The sequence below is a fragment of the Heterodontus francisci genome, chromosome 8 (genome assembly GCF_036365525.1).
Source record: "Heterodontus francisci isolate sHetFra1 chromosome 8, sHetFra1.hap1, whole genome shotgun sequence".
NCBI classification, from domain to species: domain Eukaryota; kingdom Metazoa; phylum Chordata; class Chondrichthyes; order Heterodontiformes; family Heterodontidae; genus Heterodontus; species Heterodontus francisci.
Window position 1 is genome coordinate 45785599 of NC_090378.1, and position 27526 is coordinate 45813124.

Sequence of the window (27526 nt, forward strand, 5' to 3'; positions counted from 1 at the left end):
ATCTGGAGCAGGAGCCAAATACTCACGTGAATGTATGCAGAGTAAATTTGGATTGTATAGTCATACCAGAGATTAGAAGTAATGTTCACCCATACTCCAGGTGTTTTATTACAACATTAATAAAAGATCCTGAAATCCCATGTAATTAAAAGAAATTTAGCTTACTGAATCACCTTGAAACAGTAGTCTTGATCAGGGCTATAATTTGTGTTCTGAGTCGTCAGTATTTTTGGAGCTGATTCACCCTTTTTGGGAAGTATGTGCCAGATTTTCTGAGTTTTGTATTTGATGTTATAAGAACACTGGGATCAGTAAACCAATAATTCTCATAAACAGTAATCATCAAAGGGCACCAGGCAAATCTATAACCCCTTCATCATAACTCCTGATTACACAACAAATGATTGGGGATTAGACCATCTACATCTGCTTGCTTGAATTGCCTTGCATCAAATATCCAAATTATATTAGCATGTACAGTATCAATTCCCTGTTAGTTTACATGTAAACTACTGAATGAAAAAGTTAACTGCTTTCCAAAGTCATCAAAAAGAAGTCAGATCATGAAATCATGAACTAGCATTTCTTTGTTAATACACAAGTTAATCTTAAATGGTAAGAATACTCAAGGTACTTGGGTAGCTATTATTACCCAAAAGAATAAACGCCTGAGGTTATACATGGAATTCAGATGCATCATAGTAGCTCAAAATCAGCTGAGCTCTACTTAATAGAAGTCGATATTATACTCCTTGCTTGAAATTCACATGAAATCAGCAATGTTTAGTCTCCGTATATAGTTGTAAAGTTTATTTGGTGTATTGAAGTATAGTTACTTATGCTTATTGCTAATGTTCACAGGTTTAGCAATGATCCCAGGAGCTTATACACCCTAATCCTTCTGAGTTGGCACAGTAGAGTTGGTATGCCTCCCTCTGCGATGCTTATGGCCGCTTCCGGCATCTGTTCTCCTGGTACCCTGTTTGTGTTCTCAAACTTAACTTTTGCATTCAAGTGATGCATTGAATAATTTACCAATCTCAGGCTAGTCTGTCTGTCTCCAAATAAACAAGTTCTTGCAAAAGGATGTTTACATAGATTGGTTGAAATGTTTTCAAAGTACAGTCCTTTGACAACATTTCAATCAATTTGTGATGCACCTTTTTTCAAGGATTCCCTTATCTGCTAACTATCTTAGACAGACGTATGTCATGCCCTTGTGATGAGCAAATTTTAATTAGTTGATTTAAAAAAAAGATCTGCTGTGACGTTACTTTTAGTTTCTCTAATTTTAAGAAACAGTGGTAAGGCAATCTATATCTGATGTGGCCACTTCCAGGTCTTGTGACAACTACTTTCACTTTCACTCACCTTAAATCATGGCACATGATAAGAAGATACTCCTTTCCATCTTACTGCTGTGAGCCAGATGTCAGCTGTAAAAGATCCTTTGTTGTCATACTGCTGTCTTGGAGTACTGATGGCTTTTAGCATTAACTCTTGCTGTCTCCTCAGAGTTCAGCAAGATTGTTGCAAACATCCTGGAAATACACAGAAGTTACAACATAAAAGTAGGCCCTACAGCCAACCATTCCATGTCGGCGCAAGCAAATAGTCCTAATCACATTTACACACCTTTTTTCTAATATTCAATTTTTCCTTTTTTCTGTCATCTACTTATCAAATTTAATCTTCAATGTTGATGGAGTTTCTGCTTCAACCACTAATCATAGAAGTGAATTCCACAGCCTCACAACTCTCTGTGTAAATAAGGTTCATTTTCTCTTTGTTATAAATGTCTCGCATTTAATCTTCACCAGGTCAGTAGCAAAGTAGTTACTGGAGACGCAAGTTCAAATCCTATAAAGGCAGCTGGGGAATTTAATTTCAATTAATTAAATAAATTTGGAATTTAAAAAAAGTAGTATCAGCAATGGTGACCACGTAATTACCGGATTGTTGTAACAGCCCATCTGGTTCACAAATCTAGTTTAGGGAAGGAAATCTGCTGTCCTTAGCTGGTCTGACCGATATGTGAAACCAGACTCTTAACTGCCCTCTGAAATGGCTCTGTAAGCCACTCGGTTGTATCAAACCGCTCACCACATGGACTGCTGCGGTTCAAGACAGCGGCTCACCACCGCCATGAGGTGTGGAAACTGGGCTGACCGATCCTTTGTTCCCTTCACCGTCAGGTCAGACTACCTGAAGGTGCTGGGGAAGGGTTGGGGCGTGTGCCAAAACCTGGAAGGAGCGAGTAGCCAGGGTACACCATAAACTGAGCATGTGGGAGTAGCGATCTCTCTCCATTGTGGGTAAGAACCTGGTCATCAGGTGTGAGGCGCTCACGCTGTTGCTGTATGTGGCACAGGTCTGGCCTGTACCCCACTCCTGCGCCGTGGCGGTCATCATTTTCCGCTTTATCTGGAGATCCAAAATGGACCAGGTCTGGAGGGACACGATGTTCAAACCTCTGGATATGAGTGGGAAAAATGTACCCAACGTTGCCCTCATCCTGATGACCACCTTCGTGTGCGGCCGCATCAAGCTGTGCACAGAGCCCCAGTACGCAAAAACCAAGTGTCACTGTGCAGAGGTTCTATCTGTCCCTGGTGTTATGAAGGATGGGTCTGGTCACATTGCCGCGTAACGCTCCATCCAGTTGGACCGTGCCGTACCACCTATCCTTCGTGAAAAAGTTTTGGCAGAACAACACATTTGCGCACCAATCCATCAGGCAGTGGTCTACACAGAATGTCCTCAAGGCCCTACGGGAAAAAGAGATGGTGGATCCTATCGGATGGTTCCCTGAGCAGACTGCTAAAGTCATTTGGCAGAATGCCTCATCACCAGAACTTTCAAACAAGCACCAAGGCCATAGCTTAGCTGATGGTGAGAAGGGCCCTCCCTGTCAGATCCTTCCTGCACGCCCGGAATCTCACCACCTCCGCACGCTGCCCTCGAGGTGGCTGTGGTGGGGAAGAGACTGTTGCTCACCACCTTCTGGAATGTGTCTTTGCAAAGCAGGTGTGGAAAGAGATGCAGTGGTTTTTGTCGAGGTTCATCCCAAGCAACTCTAACACAGGAGTCTGTGCTCTACGAGCTGTTTCCAGGGACGCACACAGATAACCATCAACTGCTGCTGGAGGACCATCAATTCGGTGAAAGACGCTTTTTGGTCTGCCCGAAACTTGCTGGTCTTCCAGCGCAAAGAGTTGTCCACGACAGACTGGTACATTCCAAGGTCCAGGTCTATGTGCTGAGGGGTGCACTAAAGCTTGGGACAGCCGCCGCAAAGGCTCAATGGGGAAAGACCACTGTGTAAGGTCTTCCTACCATAGTGAACTGAGGGGCTGGACCCATGGAAAACCCCTCGTGCTGTATCTGGTTTTGCTGTAAATTGTACATGGCGTGTAAGATGGAATGGAAGGGTTGTGAGGCAGCTCACGTTCTGTATTGAAGTAAGCTGATTTCCTTTGCACTTTCTAGAATGTCAACTTGGTGCTGTTTTGGACTGTTTTGTAATGTATTTTTTTAACAGATTTTTATGAATAAATTATATTTTTGAGGAAAAAATAATTAATGCTGTTAACTTTGCTGTAGGTGGCACTTTACTCCTTTTGACTAGTGTCCAGTAGCTTCATTTTGAGATTGCCAAGATTCTGCAGCTTTAGTGGACTAGAAACTCCTGGTCTCCAGCATCAACCAAAATTCTAATAACATTTCTATCTGCTACCAACCATGCTAGTAACATTTCTGTACAGCTAATGTTATGCAGTTCTTTATAGCAAAGTTATGCTATTGGATTGGAAGGAGGTTGGTTTAAAGCATTTTTCTGATAATTTGACAATTAAGATTGCAATTGCAGTCATACCCGTTGAAGAAAAAAATGAGTTATTGTAGTCATGTATCTATGGTATAGCTGATCTCATGTGATTGACAGGAACAAATTGCTGATTGCCAGAACCCGAGTTTTCCAAATTTAAGACATCACTCATGCCAAAGGAGGAAATTGAGTTATTAAGTCGATTACAAATGCAGCAGTGACGTCATGGTGATTAAATTGGCCTGTCTGTCTTACAGGAGCTGTCGAACAGTGTCTAAAGATTATTGATGTCTTCCATTGAGCAGATTGCATTTGTACATGCATGCCCAACTTGCCACGGAGGCTAATTTCATTTCCACTTCTTGAATTAATTTTCCATGCCGTAGATAAGCCTGCTGTCTAGTTAAATGCTTTGAGATCTACTAAAGTGGGGTTGGCTGCCAATAATTTTTTAACTCTGCAGTATCCCAACTGGTATTATTCTACTTCAGTTATGATAAATTTGATTGCAATTTTAATCAATAATTGTAACACCTGAAATCCATCATAATGACTGCTGTTATCCTAACAAAGCTACCGTAATCTCAGCACTCCGATTCCTCTGCCCATCTGTGCCCATCTTTTCAGGAGCTTCATGTTTGAAGCGCAGGTTTCTGCTGCTGCCACTGTACTGAAACGGCTCTTATCCAAGTCACAAATAACATCTTATGTGACTGTGACAAAAGTAAACTATTCTTGATCCACCTGCAACATTGACACAGTTGGTTACGTCACCCTCTTTTAATGCCTTTCTACCGTCGGTCAGCTGGGTAGAATTGCACTCACTTGGTTTTATTCTGACCTATCTAATTTAGGGGCCTCCAACCTTTTCTTTAGTGAGGGCTACTTCTTATAAACAAAAAATATCATGAATTACTTAAACATATATTGAAAAATATGGATAGATAGATCTGCAGGAGCGACACATCTAGTCCCGCTCCCCTGCCTTTTCCCTGTAGCTCTGCAATTTATTTTCCTTCAGATAATTATTCAATACCCTTTTGAAAGCCACAGTTGAATACGCCTCCACAACACTTGCAGGCAGCATGCTCCAGATCCTAACCACCCGCTGCATGAAAAAGTTTTTCCCTCATGTTGGCATTGCTTCTTTTACCATTCACCTTAACCTCTGGTTCTCGACCTTTCCGCCACTGGGAACAGTTTCTCCTTATCAACTCCGTCCAGACCTCTCATGATTTTGAACACCTCTATCAAATCTGCATTCAGCCTTCTCTTCTCTAAAATGAACTTTCACGACTTCTCCAACCTATCATTATAATTGAAGTCCTTCATCCCTACAATAATAAATGGTAAAAATTTAAAAAGTTGAAGAGCAGAATCTTAAGGTTTCAGATGTGCATATCTTTAAAAGTTAGAGGACAAATTAATAAAGCTGTGGGGAAAAAAGTGCTGATAGGAACTAAGCATAAAAGCAAAAAGGTAATTCTGAATCTATTCCAATTATTGGTTAGGCTCCAGTAAAAATATTTCAATACACCTGGCCGCTTATGAGTAAACACCTGGAAAGTCACGATCAAAGTTGCGAGATTGTCAATTTGAAAAAAAAAATGGTTCATTAATGTCCTTCAGGGAAGGGAACTGCCAGTTCAACTCAATCTGATGTATTTGCGACTGCAGTCCCACTATATGTGGAATATGCTTGATGTTCGCCAAAGTAGCGTAGTAAGCCATTCAGTTAAAAACAATCACCACCGAATGCAGTCATAAAAGGAATATTGGACGAATCCATGGGGAATGACCCAGCCATCATGGAGTCATTTACGGCACAGAAGAAGGACATTCGGCCCATCGAGTCCATACTGGCTCTTCATGGAGCTATGCAGTCAGTCCCACTCCCTGGCTCTATCCGCTTGGCCCTGCAAGTCCATTTCTCTCAGGTGGCTATCTAACATCCTCTTGAAGTCATTAACCTTCTGTGTGACACTTTATCTGGGAATGCTCAATCCCAACAATGGGAGGTATATTGCCAGGTTTGAATGATCTGCAAAAGTGCTGACATAGTCATCCAAATAATACAACAAATTTGAACCACTTCATGAAAGGGTTAAGCCTGTCAATTGAGATTCTTTGATTGGATTTCTATGTCGATCTTTCCAGTTTTCCTCATGATTCCTCCAGCTTCTGGATCTGGTTCTCCAGGAACAACATCGTGATCACAAATGCCACAATCACTAAAAGCTGCAATTTGGACAGCATGATAATTCTTAGAAGCCCCATGAAATTATCAAGACATAACGCAAGTGGGGGGAGAAAAAAAAATCAAGAAAACCCCGAGAGAAGAGGAGGAGCGGGGGAGTGAGTGAGTGAAATCACACGCATGGGACAATGATGAAGGAGAAAAATCAGAAGTGCCATGAAATTATGGACACGCTGAGAATTTTGCCAACTGATTTGATACACATAATCACTGTCACTGGGAAAACAAGAGATGGAGCTTCAAGTCACCGATCTCTCTATCTCTCCGTCACCAATTCTCCTCGGCATCTGATCCCCTTCCCTCACCCTGCCCCCACACCCCCTTCTGCCCTCCGGGTTCTCCCTCCCTCTGCCCGCGCATTGCTTCCAAACACCAATCACTGCCTCAGAACAAAGCTGAAGGAATCCCAGCCCAGTTGATCCTGCAAATTCCTCCTCACTAACTTGTAGAGGTTGATGTTCTAGTTGGGAGAAATGTCCCTTAGTCTAGTGGAGCAACATTCTGACCTGGTCATAGTCACAAAATCATGTCAATTGGGCAATATTCTAATTCCTCTATCATCCTCAGGTATGTCCTGTCTCACCAGCAGAATAGACCCATCAGATCCAGAGCCACAGTGTTATTACAGTTGGGTGGCCTCAGCTGCATATATCTACTGCAGTTCAGTGGAGTCATCTGATCCCTTAAGTGGTATGATTGTCTGCTTCTTATGGAAGTTAAGTTCCACTAGAATCATAGAATCATGTAACATTAAAGATGGTCATTTAGCCCATCGTGCCTCTGTGAAAGAGCTATCCAGTAGCCCCACTCTCCTCTTTCCCTATTGCCTTGCAAATTTTTCCCCTTCAAGTATTTATGCAATTCCCTTTCGAAGGTTATTATTGATTCTGATTTCAGCACCCTTTCAGGCACTGCATTCCAGATCATCATAACTCAGAGTAACTTTCTTTTTCCTCATGTTGCCTCTGGTTCTTTTAGTGTTCCCTTTTTTGTTACCCACTAATCTATTCTCATATGTTCTCTGCCACTCTTTCAGTTATTCCCTGTACATTTTGTATTCAGCTTAGTTCTCTACTGAATTTGGAACTTGACATTTATCATAAGCCTCCTTTTTCTGTTTCATTTCAATTTTAATATCTTTAGTCATCCAGGGAGCTCTAGCTTCAGACGTCTTTCCTTTCTCCCTCCTGGGAATGTGTATAATCTTTACCCAAATTAGATCTTCTTTGAAGGCTTCCCATTGCTCATTTACTATATTACCTGACAATCTTTGATTCTAATCCATCTGGTCCAGATTCCTTTTCCACTCACTGAAATTAGCTTAGCTCCTTGTCCTCTTCCATAACTACTCTAAACCTAATGATATAGTGATCACCGTGTCCCAAATGCTCCCTCACTGAAACAGGCTCCACTTCATTAACTTAAACTAGATCCAAGCACTGCTTTCTTCCTCTTTTGACTGGAAACATAAGGATCAAGAAAGGTCTGTTTTAAGTATTTCAGGAATAACTCCCCCCTCTTTGTCTTTTATACTGTCATTTTCCCTGACCTTGGCAACATAATTGAAGTTCCCCATTATCACTACTGTACACTTCTTGCATCTTTCTGCAATTTGCCTGCAAATTTGGTTTGTCATCTCCTCCCACTATTTGGTGGCTTTTGGTATACACCCAGCAGTATAATAGCTCCCCTGTTGTCCTTAATCCAAATCAAATGGATTTTGTCTTTGAACACTCAAGCAGATCATCACTTTCTAGCGCTGTAACAGTATCTTTGATCAATATTGTCTTCCTCCTCCTTTCCTTCCCTATCTTTCCTGAATACTAGTAGATAGGAATTGTAGACGCCCATTCCTCCGCTTGTTTGAGCCAGGTCTCCGTTATTGCCACTATATCAAAATCCCATGTGACTACCAACCTTAATTACCATGCTCCATCCACATGCACTCAATTCCATCTTAGTCTGCCTTGCATTTACCCCACTATCTGATCCTTTATATTTTTGAAATGCTCTTGATTCTAATGCTGTTTGTCTCTCCCAATCCTCTGTGCCCCATCTGTCTCCTCTCTAATGCTTCATCCTTCTGCTCCTTCCCCACCAAGTCAGTTTAAGCTGACCACAGAACAAGTTAACCTCCCTGTGAGGGCATTGATCCTAGCCCTGTTGAAGTGCAACCTGTCCATTTTGTATAGGGTTCCTTCTGCCCCGGAACTAGTTCCAATGCCTCAGGGATCTGAAATCCTCCCTCCTGTACCATTTCTCCAGCCACACGTTATCCAGTCTTATCTTGCAGCTCCTAGTGTCACTAGCATGTGGCACTGGGAGTAATCCAGAGATTACCTGGTCTTTAACTTGCTCCCGAGCTCCAGTAATTCTGTCTGAAGGACCTCAACCCTTTTCTTGTCTATTATGGACCATGATTCCTGGCTGTTCCCCCTTTCCTCCCCTCCCCCTGCAAAATATCCTGCACCTGTTCAGCGTTGTCCTTTATCCTGGCATCAGGGAGGCAGCATACCATGCGAGACACAAGTTGGCGGTTGCAGATTGTTATATAAATGCTCGTGCAGTAGTGGGACCCAGGAGAGCAAGAATGAAACTCCCCTATGGACATGCATATATATACTCCTTGAGTATCTCCAAAGGCAGATGAGTTTGTACAAGGATTGCAATATTTGGTTCAATTCGTGGGTGGTTTAACTCACAATCTCTTTGCACTCTGCTCCGTTTGCAACCTTCTGCTGTGCCACTTGCATCTCGAGCAAATATTAGAAGATATGTTCAGCATCAAAGTGCAAAGTGGCCTCAGAACAACTAGACGTAGCATTGATTGTTTGTGTTCTAGAGAAGTATCTTTCCAACTGAAATAGCAATTACCTGCCTATTCTCAACTCAGAGCTAAGTGATCCCACATCAACAGATCAGAGCAAAACACTCTTGCCATTCCACACCCAATGAGGCAAATAACTAGCGGAGGAGGCGGCTCCATGAACATTCCCAACTGTGGAAGCGATCATACTAAGATAAAAACAAGAACTGCTGGAAATACTCAGCAGTTCTGGCGGCATCTGTGGAGAGAGAAGCAGAGTTAACGTTTCAGGTCAGTGACCCTTCATCAGATCATACAGTAGTGTTTGCAAATTTCTTCAGCTAAAAGTATCGTGCACAATCCCACACTGCCTTCCCTTGAAGTCCTCGTCGTGATAGATGCTATTGCGCAGCCTATTTGCTTCACTTCACATAGCATTAAGAAGCAGCTGACTTTACTGAACATAACAAACGCTATTGGCCAGGACATCATTCCAGTTATATTGCTGAAGACCAACACACCAAAACTAGCTGCACACTGAGCTGAGCATTTCCAGTGCAACTATGACTGTGGCTTCTGTCCACCAATATAAGGAGTTGATCTAGTAATTCCTATGCACAAAATAAGGACAAATCTAACCCAGTCAATTACTTCCAAATTGGCTTCCTCCCAATCATCAGTAAAGGGATAGACGGAGCCATCAAGCAACACCTTCTCACAAATAAACTGCTCACTGATACTCAATTCAGGTTTTGCCAGAATCACTCAGCTCCAGACGTCATCATTGCCTTAATCCATATGTAGAAAAAGAGATAACTGCCGAGTTGTGTTTAGACAAGCTGTTCTCAACATCAATACAGCATTAGGTCAAGTATGGCACCAAGAAACTGTCAGCAAATTGAGCTCAGTGGGGTTGAGGAAATACCCTCCTGTGGCTAGAGTCGAACCTGATAAAGAGAAATATTGTCATGGTTGTTGGAGGCTAATCATTGAAGCTTAGGTTCTAGCTGCAGAATGCTCCTTAGGGAAATATCCTCAGCTTAGCCATCTTCAGCCACTTCATCAATGATCTTCCCTTCATCATAAGGTAAGGAGTTGAACAGGATTCACTGAATTAAGGTGGGCTTTAAATAATTCTTTTTCCTTGAATTTGGTGCTGAAAAATCTGCATTTTGGAAATACCCATCACACATTGGCAGCACGAGGTCGTTGTTACTAAATGAGATACTGGCACTACATTAATGTGGATAGGAATAGAAAGGGTGTTTCAGATCTGAAGAGTTGCACTTCTTTTGATTGAGGCTAAATATCTTCAGTGGAAAATAAAGTTAATAGTTCTGTCTGCTCATTTTGATATGTTAGAAAATGCACATACTTCCCTATTTCTAATAGAATTAAATTCTCATAAGTTGTGACTTGCTGAATGTTTTATTTTTAGTGATGCCACCATCAGCACTGTGCTTACTAAAACGGAGGAACAGTGTCTGCTTAATAGTAATAAAAGCAAAATAAGTGCTGGAAATACTCCAGCAGGTCTGGCAGTATCTATGGAGAGAGGAGAGTTAATGTTTCAGGTCAGTGACCTTTCATCAGTTTGATGAAAGGTCACTGACCTGAAACGTTAACTCTGCTTCTCTCACCACAGATGCTGCCAGACCTGCTGAGACTTTTCAATACTTTTTGTTTTTATGCCTGCTTAATTGTATTTAGTTCAGGCACCATTTTTATTGTTTGGTTTATGAGCAATTGCATACTATACAATTCCTGACAAGGCAAATAGCCCAATCCTTTAATTATCCCAGTCAGAATCCATAACTACACTTTTTTTTTGCAAGACTTAAATTGCACATAATTTTAAGTAAACATTTTGCAAACGAAATGTAATACTTAATAATTTGCTATAAGAACAAATTGGAGTTACTGACCACAGATGTTCATTAGAATTTATAGCCTGCCATCAGGTTTTGCCTTGAAGCAGGTCTATCCAGTACAAACTACTACTCAGGTTTTCTAAGCAAAGTTTGCAATAAAAATATAAATATATTTAGAAATCAGAAGCAATGTTCTAATTGTGGGGAGTGGAGCCCTAGAGTAGGAGGCCAATGTACTTTTTTAAGCAAGGGTGAGGTGACTTTTTGTACTTGACTGTTAGCAGCTATCTCCTGTTATGTTGTACTTGGCAAAAAGTGTCTCTTTCTATAATTGGTTTCTTCTTTCCCAACTGCTCCCCCTTTCTAGTTCTTTCAGTGTCTCTTTCTGTTTTATTCTCCATTTTATTTCTGCCTCACTCCCTCTTGCAAGTCTCTCACTCTCTCACAAATCTCCCTCTTCGCTCTTCTGTGTATCTCCAAATCTTCATCTGGCTTTCAAACATTTTCTTTAACTGATGTCATTTTCCATGTCCAAGCAAGAGGGGCATAGTAAGATGTCGACCAACATGTTGGAGGTGTTTACTGGCTGTATGGAGATGTGTGATTGAGAGAATCTAGAGGGATTAGGGGTTTAGGTGAGAGGGGATATGGGGGCTAAGAACTAGGTTTGATATGTTGGAGTGATTAGACAGAAGGGTAGGCCTGGATTGGAATGGAGGGCAGTGTTTGTGGTTTGATAGCTGAGAGCAGTTGGAGTTGGGTGCCTTGAGGTTGCACGGAGGCCTGAAATATATTTGGATCAAAGACCCAGGTGAACGCTGTAAGCTCTTGCAGAGAAACATGAGGAGAGCCCAAGGGTACATACAGGCCTGTGTTGAAGACATTGCTTATATACAATAGCTAAATTTGTTTTTATTGAATTTATTTACTTAATTGTATGTGGAGTTGAGACCACAACCAGATCACCATTCAATAAGATCGTGGCTGGTGGCTCGAAGAGCTGAATGGCCTACTCTTGCTTCTAAGTCCTATGTAGAATAGGAACAATTACCAGACAGGATTTGCTGTTTGTTTCAGGGGCTTGTTACCAAAAACTTACCAAGATCTCAATGCAAGTTCCCCTCCAAGTCGCACACCATCCTGACTTGGAACTATATCGCCGTTCCTTCACTGTCTCTGGGTCAAAATCCTGGAACTCCCTTCCTAACAGCACTGTGGGTATACCTACCCCAAATGGACTGCAGCGGTTCAAGAAGGCAGCTCACCACTACCTTCTCAAGGGCAATTAGGGATGGGCAATAAATGCTGGACTAGCCAGCGACGCCCACATCCCATGAATGAATAAAAAGAAAATGCGGGGTTGGATGCTCCCAAAGATCTGGGAATCGATCAGGAGTGTGATCTAAGATAAAATCAAAATAACCTAGGATAAGAAGCTTCGAAAATGCGCCAAAACATAATGGGGATATTAACTATAAAAGCAAGTCAGTGGTGATAATTGTGAACCAATTTCTGTAATGGGACAAAACATCAGGAAACCATGATGCAAAAGCTGGTCAACAGAAAACAAAGACTGATGACGTAAATTCGACTCATTAAAACACTTAAAAGCAAAATACTGCAGATGCTGGAAATCTGAAATCAAAGCAGAAAATGCTGGTCAATTCTGATGAAGGGTCACCCACCTAGGACGTTGACTCTGCTTTGCTCTCCACAGATGCTGCCAGAACTGCTGAGTGTTTCCAGCACTTTCTGTTTTTTAAATTATTCGTTTGTGGGATGTGCATTTCACTGTTATACATTTTCTGATTAACTGCAGTGTCATTTTGATGATGGCTTTGAGCACCTCATTTATAGGAATTCATGATGGTGGGAGGGAATTCACCTTCAAGGTTACATTGTCGAAATGGTTGAAGGGAAATGGAAATATGGTGGATAAATGGGATTAGAACTATTCGCTTACATTACATAGAATTCAATAGCATTTACAACACAGAAGCAGTCAATTCAACCAAGCCAATCCAGGTCCGAGTCTATTCTCCACATAGCCTCTTGTCCCGTCTGGTTACTTGGCCTCACCCTTTCAACTTATCCTCTATTTCTTTCTCTTTCATGTACTTATCTAGTTTCCTCTTTTATGCTTCTATGCTATTTGCCTCAAACACTCCATATGATAGTGAGTTCTATATTTTCACCACTATTTAGTTAAAGCAGTCTCTCTGAATCCCATATTTGATTTATTAGTGGCTGTCTTACATTTATGTCCCCTAGTTTTGAACTACCCCACGAGTGGATTGATCTTCTCCAAGTCTACCCTATCAAACCTGTTCAGGATTTAAAGACCTGTATCAGGTCATCTCACAGTCTTTTTTTCTAGAGAAAAGAGTCCCAGCCTGTAGAATCATAGATTTTTTACAGCACAGAAGAAGGTAATTCGGTCTATCGTGCCTGTGCTGTTTGAAAGTTCAGTCTTTCTTGATAGTTGGACCCTCTCAGTTCTGGTAGTCTTGTAAAGCTTTTTGCATTTTTTCCAGTGCTCCAAAATCTGTTTTTGTAATATGGAGACCAGAACTGTGCAGTATGCTCTTTTAAGTGTGGTCTAGCTAAAGTTCTATAAATGTTTAACATAACTTCTCTGCTTTTGAATTCTTTCCTCTAGAAATGAATCAGTGCTATGTTTGCAATTTTCATGGCTTTGTTAACCTCTTTTGCTACTTCTACTGATTTGTGTATCTGTACCCCATTTCGACTCTTACTTCCCAAGGGGTATGTGGCCTTTTTTCTCCTGCCATCATGCACCACCTCAAACTTGCCTATAGTGAAATTAATTTTGCCATTTACACTCCCATTCTGCAAGTTTGTTAATGTCTTGTATTTTGTTGCAGTCCTCCTCAGTATTAACTACATCCTGAATTTGGTGTCATTTGTAAATTTTGATGATGTACTTCAAGCCCAAATCATTATTGTAAATAGTGAACAACAGTGGTCCCAGCCAATGTGCCTGCTAAGCTGCAGGCGTGCCAACCGTGCAGTAGCCTGGAATAAAGGCCGGCGACCCGAACCGGACGACATGTCGGGTTTGGGTCGGGTCGCACTTCTGGGTTTGGCATTCGGGGTTGGGTGGGGCCAGGTCGAACGCATTCCATCACAACCGCGGGTAGGTGGCTCCACTGTTAATGTAATTTTTGGGCTAGAAAGGTGGTTTTGTTACAGTTATTTTAAACTTATGTAGATCAGCAACAAAGTGAAAAACGGGAGGCAGGTTGGGTCGGGTCGGGCACGGGAAAAAATGGAAGGACTCGGGACGGACTCTGGGTCGGATGTGGTTCTGTCGGGCTCGGGTCGGGTTTCGTTTGCAGACCCGAGCGGCTTTTAGCCTGAAATGTACTGCGCAGATATAGTTACATGCAGTGGCTGTGCAAAAAAAGTAAGGGTACCACGCATAGAGAAAACTAGCTGCATACAACAACAAAATTTTAAAAGAAACATTGAACCCAGCGGCAATCCCAATGGAACATCATCTCTCATGTTCTGCCAGTCTGACTAACTACCTTATACCACTACTCTCTGTTTTGTCACCAGCCTGCTATCCATTCTGCGAGTTGTCCCCTGACTCCCGTGCTCTGAATTAATGAGTCTTGCTTATCGAAGGCCTGATTACATGGACTTCATTACCCTTATCAACTCTACTTCTTGCTTAAAGAATTCTCTGAAGAATTTGGTCAGGCATGACTTTCCCTTCTGAAATCCCTGCTGACTATACTTTATCATAGTTTTGGTTTCCAGATATTTTTTATTGCATAGAAGGTAAATGGCAATATGGACTGGTTGAGTCAAAAGACCTGATTAAGTGTTGTAACTTATGTGTATTGCTATGAGGAAAAATACTTTTGTGCTCCTCAAAGTGTGGATAAAATTGGTGCCAGAGAATGCTACTGTTCCCATTTTCAGACACTTGGGCTAGAAAAGGAAGAAAAATTATGCATTAACACTTACCACCATAGTTCTACCCATTTCTCTCCTGCTCAGGTTGCCACTGGCTATCCTGCCCCCACTTACTGCATGTAAATGCCAGTTGGGGGAGGGGGAGGACACAGAGCCTATATCTGAACATAAACATTCACACAGGGCCGAGTAGACAGAGGAGACTTTCATCCTAACATTGTGGGCTAGATTTGAACTTCACTTGCAGGTGAAAGGCCTGTGTCTTATCTGCTGCATGATTCAGTTCCGAGATGATCTTTTAAGGAACTACTGGAACTGCTGTGGGTTTGCTCATTGCAGGTTGTTTCAGAACAGCTAATTCTCCAGCTAATTTGGAGCTGTGGTTAGCTGACCTGGCACTTTAAGTAAGCACAGCCTAAAATCAATCAAAGTTTGTTGAAAAGTTTTCACATTGAAAAAGGCTTGTAAATTTCTAGCCCCAGATCAGGAAAGAACAGCATGCAATGTACATATTTGGACATTTTGAAGTGTGAAGTTTATGTGCATTATGTGCTCTGCGAACCTTAAATGTATTTAGAAAGCTAGAACTAAACCGAACACTTTGTACTATAAATATATTTTACATTTTCTCATGTCTTACAGATATGTAGCTGATGCAAGACTTTTATACATGAAGTATAGAAAATGAAATCCTCTTAATAAAGTACTGAAGTGCTAATTAATGAAATACTGAAATTGAACATTTTTAAAGGCCACAGAGAACTTTAACAATATGCTCTTATGATAGCAAATGTCAAACCTTAGCACTGATTCTATGGACTACCACTCCACTTCAATAACTCAGAACTTGTGTTGAAACATAATTACCAAAATAAAAATCAACATCTTTTTATCCAATGAAACTGCAAATATTTCTCTGCACTCTGTGTGAACACAAACTGCACAGGACCCAGTGCAAACATTGTACAAATTGTTTAGTCAGACATAATGCAGTTACAATTTCTTCACTTGTAAATGTGTTTGGGCCTCTGAATTATTTTCTGTTAAATTTACAAATACAGCCTAATGTCATGCAACAGGAGGTGTTTTAAAACAAAATTCTACATGCTACTCCGCTTCTCATGCTCAGTTCTATAAACAAAGATGCCTCCCTCATTTCTCACCCAAGTGACCATTTTTAATCTATAAGGATGAAATTTGGATTTTGGTAGGCAATTCTATCACCAAGGATTGAGAGTTTGATCCTGCTATTGCTTTGCATTCACACACACATTTCCTTTCCAATTAGGATCAGCAGATAGCAAGTAGGATTGGAAACCCTGACCTGTGTGCTTATTCTACCACTGCCACTGTGATCAGCTGAACTGATACAGATCAAGCATTAAATCTGGAACATTTTTAGCCTGTGTAATTCAGTGCACCGTGTATTTATCACTAGAGGCATCAGGAGAGTTTTTGCTGCTGCTTAACATCGCTTACTGTGTTCTATTGTATAATCAAAATGGCTGTTTTAAGATAGCATTCCGAAGCAATGTAACGTTTTGCAGTGTGTCAAATGAGATACTTGTGTTTAATCCCAGGTGCCAATAGTGAGTCCAAATTTTCTGTTAAAAAATGAATAAACAAAGCATCCCAGTTAATTAACACAGGCCTCTAGCAGTGTGTTTGTATTGCCATTGTATGCAAACACATGTTTACATAGATTCGCTTTTGAATTGGGATCCAGATCAGTCACAGCTCTCTTCTGATGGTCATCAATCTATATATTTTAAAATTGTAAGTTGAAAATGAAACATAATTCTGCAATAACATTGTCTATAATGATATAAAATCCTTTTGAGGGTGCCATTAAAAGGGTAATATTGCTTAATTTGGATAGAATTATCCTGCAGTTATCTGGAAAATGTACAGCATTGAAGTGTTTAATGTGTTGAATTTACATCATCAGACTATTTATTCTGTTAATTAGCTTCTGCATCATGATTTCCTGTTCCCTTTTGTCTTTGTTTTGTTCCATTACAGAAATTGGCTCATGTAATGTTAATACTTTAACAATAAATAATGTTCTGTGCACATCAGCAAAAACCCAAACATCCTTACGATTTCACCAAACCTCCCCCAGCTGAGGTTTTGTAATGAAGTACAGCAATTGGAAAGTTGAAATGCTTTATGCTATAATGCATATAATAGTGCAATTTCCTAGTGTTCAGCTGTTAAAATGCTTCATATCTTCGGAGTTGAGTCATATGACAAATATATTGGTTTGTTTTTATATGCAATTGCTATATACCTCTGCATGCAAATTCTATCCACCGTGATTTCAAAAATATTTCTTGTATTATGATTCTTCTAATAAACTGTGCATGAAGGCATCAATGCCTCTTGGGAGTCTGATGACTTTGATGAAGGACTCGAGTTTCCTGCTCCCATTTATGACATCTGAACTCCCAGTGTGTTGCTGCCTCTTAACATCCTTTCTACCATTATCCGGCATGTAATGAACTGCACATGTAGAGGTAATGTTGCATTTCTGTTGCCCAACCAATCCCACATTCATGACAATAATGAACGTTATCTTTAAGAAGAATGCAGTTTCAGAATTGGATGATAATATTCATGAGCTAAAATTTTAAAATAAATTTAAAACTTAATATCGTGGAAAACATTCAGAAAAAAACCCCAAGTGGGGTAAAACAAAATCAACAAGAATATCAAGACCCGCAAACGCTAAAACTAAAAGCCAAATGAAGTCAAGTGAGTTGCAATATAAATATTTAGTTGTAATTTAAAACTTAGTGCTTCGTCTATAGAATTGTGAAGTAGCTTGCAAGCATGGGGCAGCAGGTTTAAAGGCCTGGGCTCTTTGTGTTGCTGATAACTGCAGTGTGGTACCACATCTTGAACTGTTGAGCCTTGTCGCATGAGGTAAACAGATGTTTTAAATTATCCAACAGTACAGTCTTGAATGTTCTACACAATAAAACGTCATTGGAAATGTGCTCAGTTGGCGATTGTTAACCATTTTAATTGTCAAGCAGCACAAGAGTTGGGTGGATTTGCAAGATAGATTAAATTTTTAATACTCTTTTGCTTTGTACTTAATTTAGGTTTTGCAAAATGTTGTAGCTGCAGCTGACTCCATTAAAATGCGAATCTGTTTCCAGGTGTATTTCTGTTGTACCATTTTATTTTGGTAAGCATAAACCCCTTATAAAACTCCCCAGTTTTGGTAGTACTTGGAAGGCAAATTTACAAAGAAATCGTCAACAGAGACAAGGTGAGGTATTGATTAATACACATATTGTATATGCACGAGCCAAGATTATGCACACTTAATGGATGAAAGCATTTAAGGGATTGAATTACTGACTTTCAGAGAGTGCTTGTGTAGATTCCTAATGTAATGTAGATAATGTATCTGAATTGACAGCTAAAGTGCTCAGTTATCCAGATTGTGAATGCTCAAATCTTGACACAACACTATAGGCTACAGGTTGCATTATTTCAAGAACAAAATAGGGAATGTCATTGATATATACAGTTGATAAACCCGTTAAATGGCATTCTGCTTCTAGTGTAAATGAAAAATGTCACCATCTGTAGCGCCTTAAAATGTTCAGGATCCAGTTAATGATGATGATGAATTTGGAAATAAAATAATAATAATCATGCATCATGTTTGGTACCTGGGGGAAATATGTTGTGCTTCACAGGACAGCTGAAACATAAAGCATATTAAAAGCCTAATGTCTCTTGTGATGCGTCAGCTTAATTTGGTTTCCTTTTGATTTAGTTTTCTGTTGTAGTTAGGCAGGGAGTGATGGAGCACCCTTTAGTCAAGATGCTATTTGCATTTTCAGTAAACTAGGTTTGTAATTGTAATTTATAATGCTGGGACATTAGACCAGACATTTATATTTTTCACTTTTTATGCTCATCCAGGCAGGAACTTTGAGTACTTTCAGTACTTTACATACAGTGTTATTGCAGACACAAACTGGTACTGGTTTAAATTGTTGGCAATGATCTATGAGCTTACTGTTATGGATAATTACAGGTTCTTGTATAGATATAATTGAGATTGCAACAAGGAAGAGTTATTTTAAGAGTACCTTTTGACTCAATTTTAATGGGTACTCTGGATTTCTATGCTGGTTTTTGTTCTCTTTTCTAAGACAATGGTTTACATTCTTCCTTTCATTCCCCTTTCATGTTTTAATAATTGGGGCTATGAAACTGGAAATATTAACTGAAATAAATCTTCCACCAAGGGCATTCGCATAACTCTTTGTTATGAGGAGTGATGAGCTCCTTCATGTTTGAAACATATTGCATACCATACGTGAGACCCAGTAGTTAACAGTTTTAATAACGACCTCAAGATGAAGTCTTCTGAGGGGATGAAAGTCAGGACAGAAAGTCCAAGGAAATTCAGGGTTTATGTTTACTAATTAAAAGCTAAAGTTTTTCTTGTTGTTATTTACACTAATAAGTGATCAAGTATTTTTTGCTGAGCTGCAGTGTTCAGTAGTTGAAAAAGAAATGCTACTGTTGTGCTACTGAGTTGTTGCTGAAATTATGCTGCTACATTAGTGGACATCTAGTACCAAATTGATAGCATAGCACGAAACTGAATCTGTAGTTTTCAAACTGGCACACGCAGAAAATGGAAAGACAGTATTTTACTGTATGAGTTAGTACTTTTACTGAAGGCAGTTATTAAAATGATTTTATTCTGTGCTCATTAAATTGGAATATCATGATTAAAAATAAATTGGGGCTAGGTGCAATCCAGTCTTATGAATTGACATTGCACTTTTCCCCTTTATGTTTTATACCCATTCGCTACAATCTTGAGAGCAAAAAGTGTGTTTTTTATTTATTTAGAGATACAGCACTGAAACAGGCCCTTCGGCCCACCGAGTCTGTGCCGACCAACAACGACCCATTTATACTAATCCTACATTAACCCCATATTCTCTACCACATCCCCACAATTCTCCTACCACCTACCTAGACTAGGGGCAAGTTACAATGGCCAATTTACCTATCAACCTGCAAGTCTTTGGCTGTGGGAGGAAACCGGAGCACCCGGCGGAAACCCACATGGTCACAGGGAGAACTTGCAAACTCCGCACAGGCAGTACCCAGAGGCTGTGGTGCTAGCCACTGTGCCGCATTTTTTCAAAATTTATTCAAAAATTGAGTTTTAGAAAATGGGATAAAGGCACATTAAAGAAGAGAGGATTTTAGTTATTGTTTTTATACAAAGTAATAAAAATTGCATCCGTGTAAATGTTGGTTCTGGGTTTGCTGCTTTGTTATTGTCTTTCTGATCCTGAGATGGTGGATTCATAGCTGTGTGCTCACTGCCACCTAGAGGTACATCTTTGAATTGATGTGGTCGGCAAGACATACTTTCCGTACGTCAAAATCTTGTTCTCCTTTGACACTGTTCAATAATACTGAAAATGTGCTCATTTTCTGTAAAGGGATTATTGTGAGTTCTTGCTGCCCACAGTAAAAATATCCACCGAAAATACAAATTCATATAGTAGATTTGAAGCACTTTGGGATATGGAAATTTTTTAAACAAGTAAATTTAGATAGCTTGTTCATTTTCAATTAATTTTCTCTTTGTGATTTAATTAATTTATTTTTCAATGTTAGATTAGTGGATTCCTTCTCCATGAGGTAAGTCAGGGCATGCTTGCAGACATAGCTGTAGCTTTTTGGGGCTTCAAACCATCTATTTGCTGGAAAAGAAAGTAGGGCACGTGGATAAGTAGAGAAAATGTGAGAAGTAAACCACGCTTATTTGTGGAATTCCTAATTCAGTAGCGATCCTGGGGATGGTATTGAAGCAGGGAGGCGATAAAATGGTCTGATCAGGTTCTAATCATTGTCTCAGGCAACCACATGGAAAAGTTTAAATGGTGCTTCTCATTTCGGTGTGTTGCTGGAAGATTTGCAAGTTAGTGGTTTATACTAGATTTTAAAATGGAGTCATTAACTGTCTGTTCCATCAGCAGTAGATTGCTGGTTCTTAGTGACTGATCGCACATGGTTTGTCAAATCCAAGACAATGACACAATTGAACTTTAAGCTCACAGAATGCCAAGATGTTGTCATTTTATTGATCCTACTAGGTCCTGAAATTTATAAATGCCTCAGTTTTTAAAAGTAAGTTGAAACATTGCTGAATAAAACATTATTTGTTGCAATAATTTGCAAATTTCTATTTTTTTTTTACAGAAAGAATTGAGTTTGCCAAGAAAAGGAAGTTTGTAAGTATGCACTAATTATATGGAGAGATGCGTAACTATGCTATGTTGATGGATGTTCTAAAGCTATTTGTGAATTTTGCACTGAAGGTGAAGGTTGTTAGTGCTACAACTGAAGCACTTTTCCATTTCAGGCCTGCAGGGTATGCATCAAACAGTACGGGGTCAAGTGAAGTACATTTTATTTTAACAGGGTGAAGTACCCTCTACTTTTTCCCCACCCCACCCGCTACTGAATTATTGTAATAGTTTTCCATTTCCAACATCAGCTCTACTCTTTTCAAATCCATCTATGTTCTTAGTCTCGATATCTCCTCTGACCCCAAGTGAATCTCCCACATTTACTCCATGCTGGTTCCAAGAAGTTGCCTGTAATGCCAAACATTTGTTTTCCCTCAACAACTTGCAACACTACAAAAGTTTCTTTTTTTTTTGAGAGTCTAGACAATTAGTGTTGGTGGATTATTCAACAATGAAGAGCATCACAGGTAAGGCACATCCTACTCTGATGTGACAAATATGTGGTTTTGACCACAGCTCACTGATCACAATCAGGAATGAAACTGGGTTGACTTTTCCCCATCCTAGCCCAGGCTAAGGTCCGAGGCCAACTAGTATCCCAGCTGCTGCGTGGGTCAGTTAACTCAACACAGAAAGTGAATTGATCTTGGCACCTTCTGGTTTAGTATGTCTTATTGTTACATGAATGATGCTTAACCAACAAGACCTTTGACAAAACTAAGAACTGTGATTTACCATTTGATTATGCCAGAAATATCAGATTGTAAAGGTACAATATTGAATTTTTCTTATCTAGAAATTTTTAGGGGTGACTGAGTTTGCACCACTTTTTGAGCACTAGCTGAAATATATTGTCAACATTTAATTTTCTTGTATTTATAATATAAACAAAGAATTCTGTAATTCAGTGACTGAAAGATCTATGCAGTATCCACCAGCACTCTTTTTCTTGAAATTTGTGTCCTTCAGGGTGATAGATGGCAGAGCTGTTGAAGAGAATACTGTTTCACAGTTGTTACCCAAAGCCAGTGTAGAACATTACTAAGTTAGATACAGCATGAATTTCATGAAAAGTTAAACTGTACTATTTAAAGGAATGTTTCAAGGAGCTTGTGTGCATGTATGGGGTGTACTTATACACTTGTTTGTCTTGCTGTTTAGAAAAATGGTCAATATTGGTAATCTAAATTGGGAGGCCAGCAACAAAAATATAATTCACAAAATGGAACATTTAAAATAAAATCGAGGGGAGGCTGCATCTTGCAAAAGTAGTCCGCAGCAGAGGTTTCCAAACTGAGGTTGGTGGAAGTCATCGGATTTCTTCCATTTGGGATGACAGTGCTCTGAGCATAGTGTTTCAAATGCCCTGTACTCAAAATGGTTTCTCTTTTTTTTCTATGTTGTTGATTTACAAGAATTACGAAAATGTACTTTCTTGACTGGAAAGCACTTTGGAACATCCTTTGGCCATGAAAGGCACTATATAAATGCAAGTCTTCTTTATAAATAAAGGTGCACACCATTCGCCTTACCATTATTTTGACAGGAAAATCTGGGTCAATATTTTTATGTCTGTTCCCCCAGAATACGAGTTATTTGAGCCCAGTTTGCTGCGCTGATCACAGTTCCGAGAGTTTCTACACAAAAGGAGTTTCCATTAATTTATTTAAAAAAGTTTTAGCAATCAAAAACCAAGATTAAATTACATTATTATAGATATAGGGTCACTTGAAAACTGACTTCTGTTCGTTTCTGAATAAATCTGCAAGTCGGCAATCAGGGCATCCTAATAATTCATGCTTGTGTGAATTCTAATTCATATTGACATTACTGTATGGATTTAACTAACCTCAAGGGCAATATGGGATGGGCAATAAATGCTGGCCTAGCCAGCGAGGCCCCCATCCCATGAACATATATTAAAACAAAAGTAGGTTTTTCCCACTTGTTGGTTCCCTCACCACCTGCCGCAGACCCAGTCTAGCAGCTACGTCAATTAGGATTCAGCCAGCTTGGTCAGTCGTGGTGATACTGTTAATGACAGACATTGAAGTCCCCCGCCCACCGTACATTCTGTGCCCTTGTACCCTCAGTGCCTCTTCCAATTGGTGTTCAACATGGAGAAGCATTGATTCATCAGCTGAGGAGGGGGCAGGGTGGCGGCAGCGGGATGGTGGGTGGTAATCAGCAGGAGGTTTCCCTGCCCATTTTTGACCTGATGCCATGAGACTTCATGTGGTCTGGAGTCAATGTTGAGCACTCCCAGCGCCTTCCCTACTGTATGCCACTGTGCCGCCACCTCTGGTGGATCTGTCCTGCCGGTGGGACAGGATATACCCGGGGAAGGTGATGGCAGTGTCTGGGACATTGTCTGTAAGGTACGATTCTGTGACTGTGACTATCTCAGGCTGTTGCTTGACTAGTCTGTGGGACACTTCTCCCAATTTTGGCACAAGCCCCCATATGTTAGTAAGGAGGACTTCGCAGGGTCGACAGGACTGGGTTTGCCGTTGTCATTTCCAGTGTCTAGGTCGATGTTGGGTGGTCTGTCTGCTTTTATTCCTTTTCTTAGACTTCATAGCAATTTGATACAACTGAGTGGCATGCTGGGCCATTTCAGAGGGCATTTAAGAGTCAACCACATTGCTGTGAGTCTGGAGTCACATGTAGACCAGACCAGGTAAGGACAGCAGATTTCCTTCCCTAAAGGACATTAGTGAACCAGATGGGTTTTTAGAACAATTGACAATGTTTTCATGATCACCACTAGACTAGCTTTTCAATTCATTAATTGAATTCAAATTCCACCATCTGCCACGGTGGGATTTGAACCCATGTCCCCAGAACATTAACCTGGGCCTCTGGGTTGCCATTTATCTAAATTAAAATACGGTCTAACCAACACTCCCAGCAATCCACTGATTGGTATATAGTAGGCTAGGGAACACATTTCAAAAATTTGCAGCTTTTTTCAGTATTCTGTATATATAAACAGCTGGTTAGTGTGCGAAGCCCTTTCATCATTATTTGCATAAGAAGTGGTCTGAGGGATTGTGTTAAAATATTGCACATGGACATAATTTATTCTTTGAACCATCTACCTCTTTGTCAAGGACAGCCTGCAATAATTCAGTCTGACAACCATTCAGGAAACCTATCTGTCATTTTTTCTGAAGGTGTATCTGGTTGAGATGTTAAAGCTGTATTGATAGACAGCAGAAGAAATTGCTGTTGTAGCAACTCTGCCACAGCAGGATTAAATTCCATAATGGTATTTAAAGCAGACAAAAATTGCAGCAGTCTTAAAAACTGACATTTTGAATGAAATGTCTGAACCAGTGATGCTAATCAGCAGATCCTTGAGGCCCAGTGAGGAGGAGGAAAGTTAATTCTTTGTGTTTTATAGACCACCATTCAAATTTTTGTTGGAATTTTTTTTGCAGGGAGGGCAGGGCATATGGCAGAAGAAGGGAAAGTTCCAATGAATTAATAGCTTCGCTTTGTTTTAAACTATCTTAGTATCATAGAATGTTCCATTCACAAACAAGCCTGTGCATTGTTTTCCTCCAAATGAGCCATGTTTTCTAATCTACTATCTTCTAATTTCCTTTTAAAATAATAATGGACTCTGCTTTGACAACAGCTTGTGTTGGAGAATTCTACATTCTTACTACCCTCTGTGTAAAGAAATATTTTCTAATACTTATTGTGATTGCCTTATATTGGTGCCCTCTCGTTATCATTTCACCAACCAGTGGGACCAATTGATCAAATTTAGCTTAACATAAACCTTTATATCCTGAAGAGCTCTATTGGGTTTCTCCTTGACCTCTTGATCTGTTTTTGTTGTATTTGCAACTAAATGCCACCACTAATTATTTATACAATAAATCAGGCATTGAATTGGTAAAAAAAAAAGTAAGTAATGAAATAGGTTCTGAAGAAGGGTCACTGACCTGAAACGTTAACTCTACTTCTCTCTCCACAGATGCTGCCATACCTGCTGAGTATTTCCAGCATTGCTTGTTTTTTATTTTAAATAGGTTGCTGGATTTGGTTGTGGAGAATACAGTGGGTCAAGTGGAGCAAGTGTCAGTAGGGGAACCTTGATGGAACAGTGACCATCGTATCATAAGGTTTAGAATAGCTATGGAAAGGGACAAGGAGCAATTTAGAGTAAAAATGCTTAATTGGAGGAGAGCCACTTTCAGTGGGTTGAAAACAGATCTGGCCTAGGTAAATTGGAATCAAAGATTGGTAGGCAAAACTATAATCAAACAATGGACGGCCTTTAAAGGGAAGATAGTTTGGGTACAGTTTAGGTTCATTCCCATGAGGAGCATGGTACGCCAACCAAAACCAGAGCTCCTGGATGACGAGATAGCGAGTAAGATGAAGCAGAAAAAGGGAGTGTGTGACAAATGTCGATACAAGTGAGAACCAGGCTGAATATGGAAAGCACAGAGGGGAAGTGAAATGGGAAATAAGAGGGTTAAAGAGAGAATAGAGAATAGACTGGCAGCTTACATAAAAGGGAATCCAAAAGACTTCTATTAGCATCTAAATAGTAGATGAGTGGTAAGAGGAAGGGTGGGGCCATTTAGGGACCAAAAAGGGGATCTGCGAATGGAGGCAGAAGGTATAGTTGAGGTGTTAAATAAGTACTTGGCATTTGTCTTTGGCATCATCATTTTCTTTGCGAAAGTCTTAGTGAAAGTTAGTTGAGATATTGGATGGCCTAACAATTGATAAAGAGGAGGTACTGGAAAGGCTCTCTGTACTCAAAGTTGATAAGTCATCAGGTCCAGATGGGATGCATCCTAGCTCACTGAGGTAAGTAAGAGTGGAAGTTGCGAAGTACTAGCCATAATCTACCAATCTTCCTTAGATATGGGAGTGGTGCCAGATGACTGGAGAATTACAAATGTTCCACCCTAATTCTAAAAAGGGTTTAAGGATAAGCCCAGCAACTACAGGCCAATCAGTTTAACTGTGGTGGTGGGAAAGCTTTTAGAACTGATAAACTGGAACAAAATTAGCAGTCACTTGGACAAGTGTCGATTAATTAAGGAAAGTCAGCACAGATTTTTTAAAGGCAAATCATATTTAACTAACTTAACAAAAAGACATTTGATAAAGTGTCACATAATAGGCTTGTCAGCAAAGTCGAAGCTCATGGAATAAAAGGGCAGTGGCAGTAGGGATACAAATTGGCTAAGCAACAGGAAACAGAGTACTGGTGAATGGTTGTTTTTTGGACTGGAGGAAGGTATACCCCATGATGTTACCCAGGGATTGATACAAGGACCACTGCTTTTCTTTATCTATATTAATTACTTGTACTTTGGTATACAGGACACTATTTCAAAACTTGTGGATGACATCAACCTTAGAACTGTAGTGAATTGCGAGGAGGATGGTAATAGACTTCAAGAGGACTTTTATTTTATTCGTTCTTGGGATAAGAGCATTGCTGGCAAGGCCAGCATTTTTTGCCCATCCCTAATTGCCCTTGAGAAGATGGTGGTGAGCCACTTTCTTGAACTGTTACAGTCCATGTGATGTAGGTACACCCACAGTGCTGTTAGGGAGGGAGTTCCAGGATTTTGACCCAGTGACCGTGACAGAGTGGCGATATAGCTCCAAGTCAGGATGGTGTGTGGCTTGGAGGGGAACTTGCAGGTGGTGGTGTTCCCATGAATCTCCTGCCCTTGTCCTTCTAGATTGTAGAGCTCGCGGGTTTGGTAGGTGCTATGGAAGGAGTCTTGAGTCGCTGCAGTGCATCTTGTAGATGGTGCATACTGCTGCTGCTGTGCGCTGGTGATGGAGTGAGTGAATGTTGAAGGTGGAGGATGGGGTGCCAATCAAGTAGGCTGTGTTGCCTTGGATGGTGTCTAGCTTCTTGAGTGTTGTTGGAGCTGCACCCATCCAAGCAAGTGAAGAGTATTCCATCACACTCTTGACTTGTGCCTTGTAGGTGGAGAGTGAGGAGGTGAACTACTGGCAATAGAATTCCCAGCCTCTGACCGGCTCTTGTAGCCACAGTATTTATATGGCTGGTCCAGTTAAGTTTCTGGTCAATGGTAACCCCCAGGATGTTGGTGGGGGAGTCAGCGATGATAATACCGTTGAATGTCGAGGGGCAATGGTTAGATTCTCTCTTGTTGGAGGTAGTCATTGTCTGGCACTTGCATGGTGCAAATGTTACTTGTCACTTATCAGCCCAAGCCTGAATGTTGTCCAGGTCTTGCTGCATGAGGGCACAGACTGTTTCAGTATCTGAGGAGTCGCAAATGGTACTGAGCACTGTGCAATCATCCCCACTTCTGACCTTATGTTGGAGGGAGGTCAGTGTTGAAACAGCTGATGATGGTTGGGCCTAGGAAACATCCCTGAGGAACTCCTGCAACGATATCCTGGGGTTGAGATTGTTGGCCTCCAAAAACCACAACCATCTTCCTTTGTGCTAGGTATGACTCCAAGCTGTGGCAGGTTTTCCCCCGATTGCCATTGACT

At 40.5% G+C, this 27526-nt stretch overlaps 1 protein-coding gene across 5 annotated transcripts in view; it reads left to right on the forward strand.

Annotated features, from left to right (window-relative positions):
• The window catches only part of mast2 (microtubule associated serine/threonine kinase 2), a 560338-nt gene that overhangs the window by 232060 nt on the left and 300752 nt on the right, over positions 1-27526 (forward strand). For all 5 annotated transcript variants that reach the window (XM_068037080.1, XM_068037082.1, XM_068037083.1 and 2 more), the window contains one exon: positions 20961-20992. In XM_068037080.1, the coding sequence (XP_067893181.1) occupies positions 20961-20992 (32 nt within the window). The remainder of the gene's footprint in view (positions 1-20960; positions 20993-27526) is intronic.